The sequence below is a fragment of the Clarias gariepinus genome, chromosome 20, assembly GCF_024256425.1.
Source record: "Clarias gariepinus isolate MV-2021 ecotype Netherlands chromosome 20, CGAR_prim_01v2, whole genome shotgun sequence".
Classification (NCBI taxonomy): Eukaryota; Metazoa; Chordata; class Actinopteri; order Siluriformes; family Clariidae; genus Clarias; species Clarias gariepinus.
The window spans coordinates 14,163,882-14,184,992 of NC_071119.1; the positions used below are offsets into that span (position 1 = coordinate 14,163,882).

Genomic DNA, 21,111 nt, shown 5'->3' on the forward strand with positions numbered 1-21,111 from the left:
ACAAATCTTCGCTCGTCTTGCGGAACACTTGCAATCCGAGGTTCCACTGTATTCTGTATTTTACTGTATACATGTGGACTCATGTATGTCTGTGTTGTATAGTGTAATAGTGTCAGGCTTGTGAAAGCTATTTTGACTCCCTTTTTCCTATCAAAGCCCTTTACGGTATTTTGGTTAAAAAGTAGAATGCATAAGATTTGTAAAACTTATACAATTCAGATGTGTACCTATTTTAAACAATCAAATGGAAAGCTGGCAGTGTGATTTAATGTAAATTCTCTGCATACAGGGGAAAGAACCAGGTGATCAGCACATCAAACAAGTTTGTATGCGAGTAATGCAGGGTAAGTATAGAAAACATAAGAGCTAATAACTCTTCCTAATGTATACAAACTTTGTTGAGTCTTTCATGCAACAAAACAGATCAACAACAAATCTGCCAGAGAAATATGAAATTCGCAAACAATTTCCCATCAGTACTGTATGTCAAGTGTAAACAACTACAGTACTTACAATAAAAATAACCCCCTTATTTAGGTTATTCTCAGTTTATTATCCAGCTACATACGTTATTGAACATTATGATAAATGCCCTCCCTCTACGGCAATGGGATCCACAGCACCTTTTGCGTCCCAGGGGTAAAACTTATACTCTCTTGCAGGGTATGTTCTGACAGAGCTTGCAAACCTCTTAAAATTTAGTACATTTAAGATTTCTACTAAATTCTTGGTCTGCGCTATAATCCGTCAAATTTGCTCTCAATGTTAAGTCTATGGGACTTTTTGGGGCGGTTAATTGCCCCCTGCGGAAAAGTAATTGCACACTTAGAAGTCATATCACCCCATTTCCAAATAAGCCGCACGATTTGACACCTCATTTATGAGTCTACGACAATCGGTATGGGACTAGTTACATGCCAAACTGTTGAAAATAATAAAAAGAAAAAATGGAAGAAAAAAGCATGCGGGATAATATTAGTGATGCTTTTCAAGCTCTCCTCTCCCCCTTTCTCATATCTTATACTCTTCTCCTTTTTTGGTAAGGATGTCATTTCTTACATGCAGGGTCTGCATCTCTCTTCACTTTTCACCTGCACTAAACCTATAAGACAACCACATGGTTTTCAATTATGTCAAAATAAGTTATACAGTTAAACCTTTTGCGTTTGTCCAGTTATTTTTATCTAGTCTAATATGTTTCAAAACAAAACTTTTTGTGTGACATAGTTTGGGATAACTGATATTTATTTCATATTATATACACATACCTAAAGGATTATTAGGAACACCTGTTCAATTTCTCATTAATGCAATTATGTAATCAACCAATCACATGGCAGTTGCTTCAATGCATTCAGGGGTGTGGTCCTGGTCAAGACAATCTCCTGAACTTCAAACTGAATGTCAGAATGGGAAAGAAAGGTGATTTAAGCAATTTTGAGCGTGGCATAGTTGTTCATGCCAGACACGCCGGTTTGAGTATTTCACAATCTGCTCAGTTACTGGGATTTTCACGTACAACTATTTCTAGGGTTTACAAAAAATGGTGTGAAAATGTAAAATTATCCAGTATGCGGCAGTCCTGTAGGCGAAAATGCCTTGTTGATGCTAGAGGTCAGTGAAGAATGGGCCGACTGATTCAAGCTGATAGAAGAGCATCTTTGACTGAAATAACCACTCGTTACAACCGAGGTATGCAGCAAAGCATTTGTAAAGCCACAACACGCACAACCTTGCGTAGCGGATGGGCTACAACAGCAGAAGACCCCACCGGGTACCACTCAACTCCATTACAAATAGGAAAAAGAGGCTACAATTTGCACGAGCTTACCAAAATTGGACAGTTGAAGACTGAAAAAATGTTGCCTGGTCTGATGAGTCTCGATTTCTCAAATGGTAGAGTCAGAATTTGACGTACACAGGTTGAGAACATGGATCCATCATGCCTTGTTACCACTGTGCAGTGTAATGTGTGTAAGGTGGTGTAATGGTGTGGGGGATGTTTTCTTGGCACACTTTAGGCCCCTAAGTGCCAATTGGGCATCGTTTAAATGCCACGGGCTACCTAAGCACTGTTTCTGACCACGTACATCCCTTTATGACCACAATGTACCCATCCTCTGATAGCTACTTCCAGCAGGATAATGCACCATGTCACAAAGCTCAATCATTTTAAATTGGTTTCTTAAATATGACAATAAGTTCACTATACTAAAATGGCCCCCACAGTCACCAGATCTCAACCCAATAGAGCTTCTTTGGGATGTGGTGGAACGGGAGCTTCGTGCCCTGGATGTCATCCCACAAATCTCCAGCATTTCAGAAAGGGAAGCTGGTGCTGCTAACCCACGCCACACTATATATATACAGTGGTGTGAAAAACTATTTGCCCCCTTCCTAATTTCTTCTTCTTTTGCATGATGTGCTCGCGGAGCCGCGGCGGTCGGAGTCCTCGGAGAAAGTCCGACGAGCTAGCTCTTCCTGCTTATCGGGCTCGAACTCTGGGTAGCTTTGACCAGTCCTTCCGCTCAGCGTCCCGGAGGTCTTCCAGCGCCCGCAGCGCTTCGCCTTCTAGCTAAAGTGCTACTCTGACTGCGGTTTCCGTTGGGGAGCAGCCCGTGAAGTCGGCGGCTTGCTCTACCTGCGCGAATAATGCGTAGGGTTTGACAGCGCTGTTGTAGGAGGGAAGGTGCAGCTGCAGCTCGCCTCGCCGGCTGGGACTCTCGATGAGTCCGTTCCAGGATCCGCTTCCGTCTCGAGAACCAGTGCCGGAATCTTCATTTCGCCGCTCCGGTTGCCCTGGTTTGCTCGCGCTAGTCCAGTCAGGAAGAGGCTTTTTCTCCCTCCATAGTTGCTACGCTACTCGGCGGCCTGCTTGGATCTTTCATGGGTCCTCAATAGTGTGCTCAAACTCGTAATTCTCCATCCCACTTCTGACACTAATGTAGCGTTTTACTGCCGGAAAGGATGTTGGAGAGACGAGAGAGCTTAATTGCTGCTCAGTGCAAGGGCTGGGAGTACTTTATTTAACACAGCACTATATAGCATGAGCAATACATTCACTCGAGAACCTACACTCAATTCAGCCTAAGCTTAACACACACAACCATGGCCGAAGTCACTAACCCAAACACCTTTCCCTAACAGGATGAACACATTGAAAACCCCCCCGGGAGAAAAAAAATCCAAACCTACATGGCCCTGTGTGAAAAAGTAATTGCCCCCTGAACCTAATAACTGGTTGGGCCACCCTTAGCAGCAAAAACTGCAATCAAGCATTTGCGATAACTTGCAACGAGTCTTTTACAGCGCTCAGTCTTGGCAATCATTGAGATGTTTTTTTAGCAAAATTGAGACGGGCCTTAATGTTCTTTTTGCTTAAATGTGGTTTGCGCCTTGGAAATCTGCCATGCAGGCCATTTTTGCCCAGTCTTTTTCTTATGGTGGAGTCGTGAACACTGACCTTAATTGAGGCAAGTGAGGCCTGCAGTCCTGTAGATGTTGTCCTGGGGTCTTTTGTGGCCTCTTGGATGAGTTGTCTCTGCGCTCTTGGGGTAATTTTGGTCGGCCGGCCACTCCTGGGAAGGTTCACCACTGTTCCATGTTTTTGCCATTTGTGGATAATGGCTCTCACTGTGGTTCGCTGGAGTCCCAAAGCTTTAGAAATGGCTTTATAACCTTTACCAGACTAATAGATCTCAATTACTTTTGTTCTCATTTGTTCCTAAATTTCTTTGGATCTTGGCATGATGTCTAGCTTTTGAGGTGCTTTTGGTCTACTTTTCTGTGTCAGGTAGCTCCTATTTAAGTGATTTCTTGATTGAAACAGGTGTGGCAGTAATCAGGCCTGGGGGTGACTACAGAAATTGAACTCAGGTGTGATAAACCACAGTTATTTTTTTAATGAGGGGTTAATCACTTTTTCACACAGGGCCATGAAGGTTTGGATTTTTTTTCTCCCTTAATAATAAAAACCATCATTTAAAAACTGCATTTTGTGTTCAATTATGTTATCTTTGACTAATAGTTAACGTTTTTTTTCTGATGAGCAGAAACATTTAAGTGTGACAAACATGCAAAAGAATAAGAAATCAGGAAGGGGGCAAATAGTTTTTCACACCACTGTATATGTGTGTGTATACTGTGTATGTGTGTGTGTGTATATATGGATAGATAGATAGATAGATAGATAGATAGATAGATAGATAGATAGATATAGAAAGCTTTGTCCTGTATATGGTTAACCTCCAGGTCTGATTTTTAACCGACTAAAATTTAGTTGAAGTTTATTTCCCCTGAGCCATTAAATAAATGGCTAGTTAGCCATGCGGCTAATTTTGCTCCTACAGCAACTTCATGGTTGGTGTGCAGAGCAAGAAAATTTATTCTAAAGTCTATTGTAATGTGACAATAAGATGCATATATGCACGCCAGACTTGAAAAAATACAAACTTTCCCTTTAAAATATAAGAAAAGATATCAATGTTTATAAAAATATTTTAAAATGTTCTGGGTTACCTAAAAACCTGAACCTGGTATCTGAGTTTTTCCACAAAAATGCGGTGACCGTTAACCATTTTTTCTACTCCTTACTTTACCCCTAACAACTTCTTACATATAGTTTCACTGAAGTAAAATAAATAGTGGAGTTTCCTGGATAGTTACATGTGAGGACACACTTTTTCCCTTGATAGCATTAGATAGCTAACAGTTATAAATCACCCAGCTTAACATTACTGAGTGATTTAAACTTCATACAGTACATAATGTTTTATAAACAGTAATGTTGCATTATGTTGCATGAGGCAAACAAGAATCTATAAAATGCCTGACTACATGACTATAAAAATGCACGCAAACATAAAAGTAAAAGCCGCTCTGATTTAAATCTGAGTCTTGTCTAGTCATGTCCCAGGGCACATGCGCAGATTCAAACACATGCTACTCTTTCACATTAAGCTTTAATTAGTTTCAGTGACAATTACACATTTAAATAATCTAAGTAAATATATAATAAAACTTACCCTTTATATACAGTTATACATAAATAAAATTGGTAAGAATCTTTATTTCTTACCAAAGTCCAGCTTTGTAAAATAAAAAATGTATATTTTTTCAGTGTAGCCTAATGCTGTAACTGAGAGGACGGATAGGACAACATAAAAATATTAAAATGTCTGTAATTCCTGAATTGTAAATGCTTGAATTATAGTGTTCACTCACATTTTGAGTGTTTTATTTCAAATTCAGTGCGGTAGTGTACAGAGGTCAAATACCCCCCAAATTAAAGGTATCTTTGTTTCAAACCATATGGATCTGACTTTATATTGAGACCTCAGTTGTTCATAGTGGATTTGCAGTATGGTGACCTACAAGATGTACTAGGTATACATACAAGGTAGGCATTATAATGATTAATTTTGTGAAATGTCCAGTGATCGTAATCATTTTTGTGGAAACAAAATTGGTGAAATAATTTTAGTTTGCACTTATACTTGCAAGTAAAACTACAATATATGAAACTGCAATGTTGCCAATGAACTGTTCAAACATGTTTGAATTGTTGTTATAGAGCAGCTGGCTCAACTAGCTGCCAGCCTAAGGAGACCTGAGTCTGGTGCTATGGGTCTCCCTGGCAGACCTGGTCCCCCTGGCCCTCCAGGTCCCCCAGGAGACAGCGGTTTCCCTGGACAAGCTGGTCTAAGAGGTCTTCCTGGCCTCAAAGGACCTTTAGGAACAATGGGTCTCAAAGGGCCTAAAGGTGGGTAACTATTTCTTAGATAAATTTGTTGTAATTCTCATTAGTGTCTAAATAAAGAAACCATTTTAGTAATCACCCACATATCTAGGAGGAAATATTTACGTTAGTGTATTTTTGATAATGTAATTACATTTTACTTTCAGACAAATAATTTTGATTATTCTACAGGTGAAAATGGAGAAAGGGGAGATAGAGGGCAAACAGTGAGGGGCCCTAAAGGAACACAAGGACCACCTGGCCTACCAGGTCAGCATTACTGTGATGATATTGTATAATGGAAAACCTTACTGTATAGTTTATTAAAAACATCTGTGCACCCAAATATGCATACCTGTATGCATCCATGTACTGTAGTCTCAGCTTTATCCTGTCATGAGGCAGCAAAACAATGCACTTCTTAACAAACAAGCAACAAACAAACAAATCATGGGAAAGAGCTTCAGGCAGTGGTCACCTCAAACAGCAAAAAGTAAAAAATGTGACTCCATCCAGCTTGGATGTTGGTATGAAAAGGGCTAATTTGAATATTTTATTAATTGATGCTCTCATTTTTTGGGTGATGTCTATCAGATATGGTGATGTCCGATTTCCAGAACCACGCTCTGGCACCTTGTTTTCTTTAGGCCAGAAGATGTGACATATTTACCTGAGGAATCTATTATGGAAATTGTTTTTGTTTATTTCACTATTTATTACTCACCAGCATTAAAGACCATAAAGGAAAAAAGCATTGACTTTCAATGTCTTTTTGTGCTGCATTGTCCTAAGGCGACCAAGATAGGTGAATTCCTCAAGAAAGTATTACTTTGATTGGTGCATTTGGAGTAGCATTGATGCACAGTATTTGGGTCTTGGAAGTGCTGTTCAAGCCTGTCTGCTTTGTAAAGCTAATCACCATGTTAGTTTTCTTCTATCGGAGGCTAAGTTATGTTAAAAGAGCAAATCAAGATCTTGAAGATGGAAAAAGTTTTTCCACTGCTTTGATTTTCCCTAAGTTTGTTGACTGTCATTATGTGTGATCCAATTAATGACAACCAGAAAGAAGTTAGGAGAGATGATAGTACACCAATCTCTATAGACAACTATTCAGATAGCGTTCCATTCAATACACTGTGCCACCTTTGGATTCATGGTGTAAACAACAAATTTTTCCTGTCTGCCAGAGCAAACTAGGCTATGTCTTACAGTCTTCAACTGTACTGTTTTGATGAAGTTTCTCTCACTGTAGTCTCCGCTTTATGTTCTTGGCTGACACACTTGAAACCATACAAGATCTTTTTCTTGAATCAGTCAGATCATTTCCTGGTTACTTTTGTCAATAAAGTAATTGTATCAAGTCGCATTAAATTTTGTATATAAAATTGTTTGTAAAAACCCTAGGATATCAGCAGTTTGTTAAATCTGGTATTCAAACTTAACAGCTAAACAACCTTTTCCTAAGTTAATATTTTTGCTTTATTTTTCAGGAGAAACTGGTAAACCAGGTTATGGTCAAGATGGTCATGATGGAGGAAGTGGTTTACCAGGCTTCCCTGGACAGCCTGGTGTTCCTGGACCTCCTGGCTCAGCAGGACCGCCTGGTTACTGTGATCCATCAGCATGCAACTTGAACTCTGCTTCCCAGTCCCTCACAAACTATGACATTAAAGGGCCGAATGGTTACTGAGTTTTTGTGGACACCAAAGACTGAGACAGAATGTTGTGTATAGATCACAGCATTAGTGAATGTCAAGTGAAGATGGTAAAGTAAGAACATTTTGCTCCAGTCAGCAGGTCTTAATTTCATTTGTAATAATTTACCATTTTTTTAATTTAACTTTGTTTTGATTTTTGTTAATACCTCAGTTTACTGCAAGCTCACAAATTTATCCGAAGTATGTTGTATAGAACTTTAGAATGGACTATGCTGGATCCAAAGCAAAATGTATGTGTTTACAAAACCCTAAAAATTTCTGACAGATTGATAAGTTAATCTACTAACGTTTGCTACTTTATCTACTAAAATTGCTACAATACAATTAATTATATACATACATTAGATAGATTAATTTGATTAATGGACCATGAGAGGTTTTCAGCAGGGGCTTCCTGAATTAGTTATTTTATTTTAAAAAGTTGTAATTAAAACTGTAATTGTAATTGAAATTCTAAAAGTTGTAAATTGATTTTTTTTATTTAACACTGTGGCAACAAAAGCAAAGTCTAATTTGTTTAATGAGAATGTAACATCAAAGATGACTTTGTAAATTATATTTTAAACACATATTTGCGTTTTGTTCTGAAATGGATTAAATATTTTGTCCTTTGTCGTGGTGGACTAAATATTTCTATATCTATAATAGCTATAAATGATACTTCTAAAGCTATGGTATGTAACTCTGGTAAATGGACTTATTTGGTAAAACAAGGTGACTCACAGAATTTGTACTTGACATAAAACCTTAAAAAAAAAAAGATGGTGCAATTTGTTGTAGAAACTTTTTTCTAGAGCTGTTTGGACATGAACAGTTCCTGTTTCTCTGCTACATGGAGTGTGTATGTGTAAGTATGTGTGTGTGTGTGTGTGTGTGTGTGTGTGTGTATATATATATATATATATATATATATATATATATATATATATATATATATATATATATATATACACACACACACACTGTCTGGCCAAAATAAATAAACTTATAAAGATTTTACATTGCTATGTGTAAAAATGATTCCTCATGCAAACTTCACGCACACAGACCAGAGGCAGGGATTGAACCTTTGACCTTGAAAGTGTGGACACAGTACGCCACCATGCCTCCTGTAGAGAGAAACATGTGTCACAATTATTAGACCATCCACTTTATTGCAACTACCAAATGTCCAAATTCTTTTCCCTTGTTTTTATAAGATCACTTCAGTGTTAAGGCAGAGATCTTTTACTTCTTCTTAGTGAGGCCAGATTCGCCTAGTTGTTCAACGGCATGGACATGATATAATAGAGAATTTTAAGGAAAAGAGAATGAACATGTACAAATAAAACAAAACAGTTTTTAGCTTTTTTTAACAAGTTTTTTTTTTTTGCCAGCTGTAATTGTGTGTTTTTTTTTGTTTTGTTTTTACAAGCGGGAGCTTTTACCAAAGAGTATACTTTTTGTTCAGTTTATTAAGGAAGTTTAGGTAAAGTTTTCCTATAATATTTTTGTACATTTAATGTAGTAAGTATATTAATATAAATGTACTAATAATATAATTATAAATTCACTATTTGGGGGACAGCAAAATGTTACACTGAAGCACAGAAAAAATAAACAAAAGTAAATTACACTATCTTTGTGGATGGGTGAGTAATACACAATGTAGTACGCAAACAAAAACAATATTGGCTGGCTGTTACATGTTACACTGAGATTAATATACCAGATGTTTTTTCTGTAGTTTATTAGTTTATCCTTATGGCATGCAGAACCAAGTCCTGGCATATTTTGACTTAATGTGTTTGGCTTAACAAGCAATGTGAGAGTAGAGAGTTTTCCCTCCAGTAGCTCCAATCATTACTCCATATCTACATGTAGTTATGATAAAAAATAATAATACATTAATAAGGCTACATACCACGAGAGAGTGTAAAATACTGTTTCTGTATTTTTAATTATCGGTTAGAGCTATGTATTGCTTCATATTTAAAAGGGTTTGATTTTTTAAGGGTTTTACTTTGTCATTCTCAGAAGTAACTGTGTGGAGTGATGTTTTAAAATAAAAGTATCTAATCAATTTGCTTTTCGTACATATAAGTTAACAGATATAACACTCGTAGATGAGGGTTAGCGACTCTGGAGCACTAATACAGACTTTTTATATCCCTAAACTTACTGAGTACTGAATTGTTGCTACTCCTTAACTTGACCGTGTGTGCTGCGGTGGAGTTGCTGCACAAAAGTTAGGGCAAAGTGGGGAAAAAGATAGATATGGTTATGAATAGTTATCTAACTGCTGTACAGCACGGTTACAATAAATCTAACGTTAGCTAAGCTCAGTAATGTTAGGGTGCCTCAGTATAACGATAAGTGGAAGCATGCGTTTAGGTTAACATAATGCTAACTGTCTAGAGTATTTGTAAGCGGACTGAAACTTATTTCAATAATAAAAAAAAAGAAAACTGGCCCAGAATAAAGAGTTCACAAAATGGCCATCTTCACCTCTTTAGTGCAGTTTGATAACGTCAGTCTGGCAGAGGAGGGGCGGGGGTTTAAAAAAAAAAAAAAAAATCACATGATTGCATCTCAAGGAACATAAATTGCTGGCTCAATTTGAGTTTTTTAGGTTATTTAGTCTGTGTCTCCAAAGTTTTTAAGACCACAATGTTGTCTCAACAAATACCACTGTAAGAAGTCAGGCCAATAATGCAATATTAATTCATTCAACATTTATCTAGTTGGACTTTTTACAGTGTACAATTACACCCATGGATTACTGGACACATGACAAGAGACCACGTGCTAAGAAACTTGGATATTTAAGATTTTATTTAACACTTTGGAGGACAGTGCTGGCAGATCTCTCAACAGAAACAATTTAAGGTAAAACTGAAATATAGTTTAAACATACTGTAATTATATTATGATCTAATTTTTTCCTTATCTTGCCATCCATCTATTTGTTATCTGTCTGACAAGTGACTGAGGACTCTGTATGTGCGCTCACACTAGTTTGCTTATTATTTTAGCATGATGAAACTTCATTGACAATCACTTAACTAACACACTCACTATCTTATTCATTCTCTCACAGTCTATCCCCTTAGGCTTTTTTCAGAGCTCCGCTAGACTGACCAATTTTTCTACTTTTTCGTCCCCTTACGAAGAGTGAACATATAACAGATAAGTATTTTATACTATCTTATAATATATTCACTCGAAATGCGTGTTATATCGTTAAGTTTTAATTGTTTTCCAGCACACCGCTTTTAACCAGCATTAGCATAGCTAGCCTGTTAGCCCGGCTATCACAAGTTTGTTTACGCTCTTTCACACCGGTTATCTCCGTTTCTATACACTATGTCGGTTGTGTCTCTGCCTCTGTGTGCAGGTGAGGAGACATTGGAGCTGCACTCGGTGGATTTGGAGCTGGAGGCCGTGAAAAAGCTGATCTGCGACCTACAGGTGAAGCTGGCCCGGCTACCGCAGCGGAAAGCCACACTGGAATCGACGTGGACCGACGCTCACCTGTCCCAGATAAATTCTCGGCGTGATAATTCTCCCACAACCTCAAACCTGCGTGTTTCTCTGCCCAGGTCCAACGCACGAGGACGCAGCCCGCCCAGGTCTCCTTCACCCCGGCGTCGGGATACCACGAGGCCTGGATACTGCAGCACAAGACGCATGCCAAGCCCCGGGCGAGAACCTCTCCTCCTCCGCCACCACCCGTCTTCGAGATTTACATTTACATTTGGGCATTTGGAAGATGCTCTTATCCAGAGCGACTTACATTTTGATCTCATTACACATCTGAGCAGTTGAGGGTTAAGGGCCCAACAGTGGCAACTTGGTGGTTGTAGGGTTTGAACCTGGGATCTTCCGAACCGTAATCCAATGCCTTAACCACTGAGCTACCCCTGGCTCAGTGGTTAAGGCAACGAGATCTTGACCCGAAACCGCTACGCTCCTCTCCGTTAGATGGCACACGACGCACTGGTCATTGGAGACTCCATCGTCCGGCACGTGCGTGCTACTACGGCTAAAGGTAAGGCTTACACTCGCTGTTTACCTGGTGCACGTGTTCTTGATGTTGCTGCACAGGTGCCCTGAGGAAGAACATTCGAGCTGTGGTTCTTCATGCTGGCATGAACGACACCAGGCTGAGGCAGACGGAAATCCTAAAGAAGGACTTCAGGAGCCTGGTTGAGAAGGTCCGCAGCACATCACCCACGAAAAAGATCGTCGTATCTGGACCACTTCCGACATTTCAGCGAGGAATCGAGAGGTTTAGTAGAAGGTTTTAGTTTAAGGTTTAAGAGAGGTTTAGTATTTGCCTTTAATGAATGGTTACAATCTTGGTGTCAACAACTGAGATTACCCTTTGTTGATAACTGGAATGTTTTCTGGGAGCGTCCTAGGCTCTACCACACTGATGGCCTGCACCCTAACAGAGCTGGAGCAGCGGTCCTCTCTGACAACATCTCCAGGACACTACAAACCATCTGATTGGCGTTAAGTCATACCTTAGATTCTTTAGATATTAACCACAATACAACTCGCCATACTAATAGACGCATAGCTTGTCCTATAGAAATTGTGTCTGTTCCCCAAGTAGTAAAAAAAAAGAATAAATTTGTTAAATCCAGCCGAAACAATCTGGTAACCATTAAACCAGAAAAAGGCCAAATAAGTAATCGAAATCTACCTCTAAAGTTTGGACTTCTCAACATTAGATCCCTTGCGCCTAAAGCACTTATTGTTAATAAAATGATATCAGATTATTGCCTTGACGCACTCTGCCTCACCGAAACCTGGCTTAAACCAAATGAATATATTGGTCTCAATAAGTCTACTCCGTCAGGATAATTTTATAAGCACGAGCCCCGTCTAACTGGTCGCGGTGGTGGTGTCGCCACTATCTACAATGATGTACTCACTGTTACTCAGAAAATAAGGCCCAGGTTTAACTCATTTGAAGTGCTCATCATTAATGTTGCACTTAATGGAATACATAATAAACCAGCGCTATATTTTACAATGGCCACCGTGTACAGACCCCCAGGGCCATATGTCGATTTTCTTTAAGAATTTGGACATCTGCTATCAGACCTATTGGTTAACTCTGACAAAGTGTTGATAGTAGGAGACTTTAACATTCGTGTAGATGATGCTAACGACACTTTAGCCCTCACATTTATGGATTTACTAGATTCCTTTAGGGTTAGACAAAATACAAATAAGTTAACTTACCGCTGTAATCATACGCTAGATTTAATTATATCCCATGATATAGATGTCTCTAATATAGAGATTTTACCTCAAAGTGATGATATCACAGATCATCACCTCCTGATATACAGTGGTGTGAAAAACTATTTGCCCCCTTCCTGATTTCTTATTCTTTTGCATGTTTGTCACACTTAAATGTTTCTGCTCATCAAAAACCGTTGACTATTAGTCAAAGATAACATAATTGAACACAAAATGCAGTTTTTAAATGATGTTTTTTATTATTTAGGGAGAAAAAAAACCTACAGGGCCCTGTGTAAAAAAGTGATTGCCCCCCTTGTTAAAAAATAACTTAACTGTGGTTTATCACACCTGAGTTCAATTTCTGTAGTCACCCCCAGGCCTGATTACTGCCACACCTGTTTCAATCAAGAAATCACTTAAATAGGAGCTACCTGACACAGAGAAGTAGACCAAAAGCTAGACATCATGCCAAGATCCAAAGAAATTTAGGAACAAATGAGAACAAAAGTAATTGAGATCTATCAGTCTGGTAAAGGTTATAAAGCCATTTCTAAAGCTTTGGGACTCCAGCGAACCACAGTGAGAGCCATTATCCACAAATGGCCACAACATGGAACAGTGGTGAACCTTCCCAGGAGTGGCCGGCCAACCAAAATTACCCCAAGAGTGCAGAGACAACTTATCCGAGAGGCCACAAAAGACCCCAGAACATAATGGATAATGACCCAAAACACACCAGCAAATCCACCTCTGAATGGCTGAAGAAAAACAAAAAGAAGACTTTGGAGTGGCCTAGTCAAAGTCCTGACCTGAATCTTATTGAGATGTTGTGGCATGACCTTAAAAAGGCGGTTTATGCAAGAAAACCCTCAAATAAAGCTGAATTACAACAATTCTGCAAAGGTGAGTGGGCCAAAATTCCTCCAGAGCGCTGTAAAAGACTTGTTGCAAGTTATCGCAAACGCTTGATTGCAGTTATTGCTGCTAAGGGTGGCCCAACCAGTTATTAGGTTCAGGGGGCAATTACTTTTTCACACAGGGCCATGTAGGTTTGGATTTTTTTTCTCCCTAAATAATAAAAACCATCATGTAAAAACTGCATTTTGTGTTTACTTGTGTTATCTTTAACTAATAGTTAAATGTGTTCGATGATCAGAAACATTTTGTGTGACAAACATGCAAAAGAATAAGAAATCAGGAAGGGGGCAAATCGTTTTTCACACCACTGTATACTCTACCCGTAGAACAGATTAGCTGTGTCTCCCCACGTTATCAATTTGTTAGAAATATAAATCCGACTACTAAAGACAGATTCACAAGTAATCTGCCGGATCTATCCCAATTACTTATTAGACCCCTAAATGCAGACGATCTAGATGAAGTGACTAGCAGCATGGGCACTATTTTTACCAGTACATTAGACACTGTTGCTCCCATCAGATTAAAAAAAGTTAGCGAGAAAACACTTGCTCCTTGGTACAATAGTCATACTTGCGCCCTAAAGAGAGCTACCCGTAACCTCGAGCGAAAATGGAAAAAAACTAAATTAGAAGTTTTTCGAATTGCATTTAAAGACAGTATGTGCAGCTATAGACAGGTTTTAAAAACTGCTATGACCGAGCATCTTAGCCAACTGATAGCAAGAAACCAAAACAAGTTCTTATTTAGTACAACAAGTTCTTATTTAGTACAGTGGCTCGCCTAACAAAACCTAAGATGCCTGCAGAGAGTACTCCACAACATTTTAGTAGTGAAGACTCTATGGACTTCTTTAATGAAATAATCGATAGCATAAGGAAGAAAATAACAGAGGTTCAACCTCTAATAGCATCTCATGATCTAGTTCAGCCTAAAGTTTCACATTTAGTTTTTCAGTGCATTACAGGTGTAGGACAGGGAGAGCTTTATAAACTTATCACCTCAGCTAATTCAACAACGTGCCTGTTAGACCCAATCCAGATTTTTGAAAGAAGTGATGCATACGGTTGGAGAGCCACTTTTAAACATTATTAATTCCTCATTATATCTAGGTCACGTCCCTAAACCTTTCAAGTTGGCAGTTATTAAGCTGCTTCTTAAAAAATCTAATTTGGATGCAAATGAAAACAAATTATAGACCGATTTCAAACCTCCCCTTCATATCAAAAATACAGTGGAACCTTGGATTACGAGTAACGCGGTTTCGAGTGTTCTGCAAGACGAGCAAAGATTTTTAATAAAATTTAACTTGAAAAACGAGCATTTATTTTATGAGCACCGAGTATCATGTTTCACGCATGCGCTTCTTGTTTAGACGCCGAGCATCACGTGATCACAACTGAGCCAACGGTTTTTCTCTCGTAATCGTCTCCCCTGCTGGGTCTTAGTGCTCGTTTCTTAATGGTATAATCAACATCTGTGCACGTGTGTACTATTTACTATAACACTGTGACTACGTGTATATGAAACATATTTTATTATGTGTTTGGAAGCGCGTGTGTACAGCGCGTGTACTGTTTCTTATAACACACGTGTGTGCGCGCGAGTAAGGCAAAAGAAATTCTCGAAACAGAGGTTAAAAATCTATTTTCTTCCTCATCACGGTGTGTGTGTGTGTGTGTTTGTGTGTGTAATTAGACACTGTGCCGGCTGTGTGTGTGTGTGTGTGTGTGTGAAACCCTCATTCACAAACACACACGCGCGCACAGAAATGAAGGCCAGAGACACACACTCTGCTCTCCGAAGAAACTCTGTCGCAAATCTTTTCAGAGGTAAGGTGCTGGGTCATTTGTTTGTTTGTTTTACTTTACAGCAGTGATTCTGTTAGTTTGCGATCACAAGAGTGTCATTAGCGATGATTATAGCTTTTTCTTTTTAGATTAAACAGTGTAGCGGGAGAGAGACGTTGATTTATGACCTCTGTTTACGGAAGTGTAGTCCAGTGCGGGAGATGCATTGTGGGTAATGCAGTCCGGTGTGTGTGAACGCGAATGTGAGATTTAAGTTAGGATATTGAGCCTGAGTTTTGTTCTTCTATAGTTTTTTTTGTTGGATTTAAGTACAAGATCCAACAGAAAGTTTGTACTATAACCTGACAATGCAAAAAATAGAAGAACAGGCATCGATGAGTTTGTCCATCTCATCATTACACGAGCATGGATTAACGAGCTGTTACGCTGTCGCGAGCAACATAAAAAAGCGGAGAAGCTTTAATAATTTAGAACAGAACAACAGTCTTTCCGTTAATGTGTGTGTGAGTGTGTTTAAACAAGAGAAGAAAGTTTTAATGTGTAAGATGAGGAAAGGGAGACAGGAGGGGCTGAAAGCAAGAGCCTCCACTTACTCTAGCCGCACACACATACACAGTGCCTGCATGCACAAAGGGAAACGCTTATCTGCCGGGATTTATTTTTAACTTTTTTAAAAGGTAACGTGCAGGTTAATTTGTTTTATTTTTACTTAATATTCTGTATTAATTATTTTTGTGTATACATTTTTTTGGGCTGTAGAATGAATAATTTAAGTTTCCATTATTTCTTATGGGAAAATTAAAGTTGGTTTACGAGTGTTTTGGAATACGAGCCCACGTCCGGAACGAATTATGCTCGTAATCCGAGGTTCCACTGTATTAGAAAAAGTAGTATCAGCTCAAATATGCACATTCTTGCAGGAAAACAACATCCTTGAAGAATTTCAGTCAGGTTTCAGGCCCCATCATAGAACAGAAACTGCACTAGTTAAGATTGCATGCGATTTTTTTTTTAACTTTGGACCAAGGCTGCATCTCAATACTAGTCTTGCTTGATCTTAGTGCTGCATTCGACATTATAGATCATAATATTCTCATAGATCGCTTACAAAATCACATAGGTATTCAGGGACAGGCATTAAAATGGTTTAGATCATACCTGTCTGATCGATACCATTTTATAGATCTAAATGGAGAACTGTCTGGTGTAATGCCAGTGAAATATGCGGTCCCACAAGGGTCAGTTTTAGGACCTCTGCTGTTCTCAATATACACGCTTCCCTTGGGTAACATTATTAGAAGACATGGGATTAGTTTCCATTGTTATGCTAATGATGCCCAGTTATATATCTTAACAAAACCAGACAAAATATCTAAGTTGTCTAAATTAACCGAGTTTTATGTCCAGGACATAAAAGATTGGATGACCAATAACTTTCTTTTACTAAACTCAGACAAGACAGTTATGCAAAAACTAGCACACAACAGCTTTCACAATTCAGCCTGCGTTTAGAAGGATTTACTGTTACTACTAGCTCAACAGTAAAAGACCTGGGCTTGATTATATAATCCCCAAATTATCATCCCTGCACTGGCTACCTGTTCAGTTTAGAATTAATTACAAAATAGTATTACTTACATACAAGGCTTTAAATGGTTTAGCTCCCACATACCCAACCAGTCTTCTGATACGCTATAATCCACCACGTTCTTTAAGATCACAAAACTCTGGACTTCTTGTACAGTAATTCCCAGAATTTCAAAATCTACAAAAGGAGGTAAGGCTTTTTCATATTTAGCTCCAAAGCTTTGGAATAGCCTTTCAGACAGTGTTCGGGGCTCAGACACAGTTTTCCAGTTTAAAAGTAGACTCAAGACGCATCTCTTTAATCTGGCATACGCGTAACTCATCCAATAACTTCATACTTCAGTACATCTAACCTGAATGGCAACTACGCTAATTCTCTCCATCTGATTATCCAAGATGGCGCCGGTGAGGTCGGCTGCCGTCACGACTGCTCCGACCACCTTTTCTTTGTTTTTGTTCTTTAAGTTAGTTTTTAGCATTTTAAAACCAGTCAAATTACCACCATGGAGTACATTAGTTATGATAGAGACACTCGTTTCTATTGGTATACAATGTACTCACAATTCGACGTTTTTAACTCCGGATCTGAGCTGGCCGAGTAAGATCCTGACGGTAAACAAAGGACGCGACGCGAAGCGGCGGCCTCAAGGGAAACGAGCCGGCGTCAGGAACAGGCTGAGAGCCCGTGCACACCGCACACCTCTGCCTAGCATCCTGCTCGCCAACGTCCAGTCACTGGAAAACAAACTCGATGACCTCAGAGCCAGGATAAAGTTCCAGAGAGACATACGGGACTGCAATCTCCTCTGCTTCACCGAGACATGGCTGAACCCAGCAGTGCCGGACCACGCCATCCAGCCGGCCGAGTTCTTCTCGGTTCACCGCATAGACAGGACGCGGGACTCGGGGAAGTCAAGGGGAGGCGGCGTGTGTTTAATGGTGAACAGCAGCTGGTGCAACAGCGCAAGCGTTGTTCCTCTCACATGCTCCTGCATACCAAATCTGGAACTACTGTCCATCATGTGTCGTCCTTTTTATCTACCTCGGGAGTTTACATCGGTCATAATCAGTGCCGTTTATATTCGACCACAAGCGGACACGGACACTGCCTAATGCGAGCTGCATGAGGCACTCACACAGCACCAAACACAACACCAGGAGGCTGCGCTTATTGTGGCGGGGGATTTTAACAGTGCCAGCCTCAAACACGCAGCGCCGAACTTTTATCAGCACATCACCTGCCCCACCAGGGGCGAAAGGACACTGGATCATTGTTATACAACGGTCAAGGACGGCTACAATGCACAATCTCGTCCACCATTTGGTAAATCCAACCACGCCGCCATCTTCCTCATGCCAAAATACAAACAAAGGCTGAAACAGGAAGTTCCGGTTTAGAGGGAGGTCGCGCGCTGTACGGACCAATCGGTGGCCGCGTTACAGGACGCACTCGATGACGCAGACTGGGACATGTTCAGAAACAGCTCCGATGACGTCAGCGTGTTTACGGAAGCGGTTGTGGGATTCATCGGGAAACTATTAGTTTCGTTCGGGAAACTATTAGAACGTTTCCCAACCAGAAGCCGTGGGTGGATAAAACCATCCGCGACGCTCTGAGATCTCGCACCGCTGCCTACAACACGGGTCTCGCGTCGGGGGACATGGAACCGTACAAGACTGCGTCATACAGTGTGCGGAAGGCGGTGAAAGAGGCGAAGCAGCGCTACGGGAGGAAACTGCCCGGTTCTGGAAGGCCTTCTGCCATCTGATTAATTCCACTAGTAGTCTGTCATCTGGATACCATCCCCAGACTAATGGTCAGACGGAACGGACCAACCAACAACTGGAGCACTACCTAAGGTGTTTTGTGGCTGATCGCCAGCGCTTCTGAGCCCGCTACCTCATATGGGCAGAACTTTCTCACAACCTGCACGTCCCATCTGCCACCAACCTAAGCCCATTTGAGGTATGCTATGGTTTTCAACCCCCGATGTTTGCCCATCAAGAACCGGAGGTTGACGTACAATCGGGCCAACAGTTGGTCCGTAGGTGTCGACGGCTCTGGAACCAAGCCAACCTCGCAATCCAGAAGGCCAACCACCAATACATTACTCAACACCGCTGTCGACACCCCCCCGGGCGCTTGTATAAAGTAGGTGACAAGGTATGGTTATTAACAAAGAACCTACATCTGCACACGGAATCCAGGAAACTTTCACCCTGCTTCATCGGACCATATCACTCTAAGTATAAACCCTGTCACCTACCGGCTCCAGCTGCCTGCGGTGCTCCGGATTCATCCCATATTCCACACATCACAACTCAAACCCTTCATCACCTCTCCTATGGTAACACCCGCCCCCCTGCTCCTCCTCCCCGCATCATCGACGGTGGTCCCGCCTACAACGTGCGTCGAATCCTTGATTCACGCCCTTGGGGCAGAGGCACCCAGTACCTGGTAGATTGGGAAGGCTACAGCCCAGAGGAACGGTCTTGGATTCCGGCCCGGTTCATTCTCGAAACCGAACTCATTCGAGACTATCGTCGTCGGGTATTCTCCACCCCAGGACCGTCAGGAGCCGGTCCTGGACAGGGGGGTACTATCATGCACACCCAAGACGCGACCTGCACTAGGACCCGGAAGTAATGCGGTCGCGAACCAGGAAGTATAAAAGGAGTAAACAAACCACAGTACAATGCTCAGTCATTGAGTTACCTGATGTCGTCTCGGTTGCGTTCATCAAACTGTGAGTACTCACTTTCTTGGCTTTGCTTTCTTACTGAGTGTGTGTTTATAGGACGCGGGTTAGATTGTGTCTTTCCCTTACTCCCCAATCGTGAGAGTCCTCAAACTAAACAGCGTGATTATGCTGCCTATTCGTGTCACTCCGCGTTTGAGTTTACCATTCACGCTACACAGGGCTAACCGCTAAAGCTAGGTCTTCTGGTCATCTCAGGTTAGTTCTTGACAGGCGATATGCATACGTTCTGCTTCGAATGTTTGGGTGAGAAGCACGCTCTCGAAGGGATTAATGGAAAGTGTGAGCACTGTGATCTTCTCCCCATGAAGCTGTTTCGCGCGTGCCTCGCGTTCTTTAGGGAACCACGAGCCGCGCTGCACTCATGGGGATTACAAGCAGATCTGGCCGAGGCACGAGTACATTGAGTACACCATTGAGTACATTAGGTATGATAGAGACACTCTTGTTTCTATTGTTATACAATGTACTCACAATTCCACCTTTTTAACTCTGCATCCAAGCTGGCCAAGTGAGATCATGAGGGAGAACAAAGGACGTGACGAGCAGTGGCGGCACCGAGGGAAACGAGCCGGCGTCAGAAACAGGCTGAGAGCCTGTGCACACCGCACACCTCTGCCTACATCTTGCTCGTTAATGTCCAGTCACTGGAGAACAAGCTAGATGACCTCAGGGCCAGGGTAAAGTTTCAGAGAGACATTTAAGACTGCAATCTCCTCTGCTTCACCGAGACATGGCTGAACCCAGCGGTACTGGACCCTGCCTTATGCAAGCTGCATAAAGCAATAACACAACAACAAACACAACACCGGGACGCTGCACTCATTGTGGCGGGGGACTTTAATAGTGCCAACCTCAAACGCGCAGTGCCAAACTTTTATCAGCACATCACCTGCCCCACCCACTCGCCCTCCGTTTGGTAAATCCGACCATGCCGCCATCTTCCTCATGCCAAAATACAAACAAAGGCTGAAGCAGGAAGTTCTGGTTCAGAGGAAGGTCGCGCGCTGGACGGACCAATCGGTGGGTACAGGATGCACTCGATGACGCAGACTGGGACATGTTTAGAAACAGCTCAGATGATGACGTCAGTGTGTTTACCCCCAGTGTGATCCCCACATAATTTAAAGAGTCCATCATTGTTCCTGTCCCGAAGAAACCTCATCCTGCTTCCCTCAATGATTATGACTGTTCTGTCTGTAGCCCTCACCTCATTAGTGACAAAGTGCTTTGAACGGCTGGTCAGAGACTTCATTTCTTCTCTACCCGACACACTAGACCCACTACAGTTTGCATACGGCCCAAACACGATGCAATCTCCCATCTCCTCCACACATCACTCA

At 41.1% G+C, this 21,111-nt stretch overlaps 1 protein-coding gene across 1 annotated transcript in view; it reads left to right on the forward strand.

Moving 5' to 3' along the window:
• col9a1b (collagen, type IX, alpha 1b) overlaps positions 1 to 8,026 on the forward strand; it is a 38,961-nt gene extending 30,935 nt beyond the window's left edge. The window contains exons 32-35 of the mRNA XM_053479755.1: positions 290 to 344; positions 5,573 to 5,761; positions 5,930 to 6,007; positions 7,228 to 8,026. Coding sequence (XP_053335730.1) covers positions 290 to 344; positions 5,573 to 5,761; positions 5,930 to 6,007; positions 7,228 to 7,427 — 522 coding nt within the window. The 3' untranslated portion in view covers positions 7,428 to 8,026. The remainder of the gene's footprint in view (positions 1 to 289; positions 345 to 5,572; positions 5,762 to 5,929; positions 6,008 to 7,227) is intronic.
• Positions 8,027 to 21,111: the final 13,085 nt, after the last annotated feature.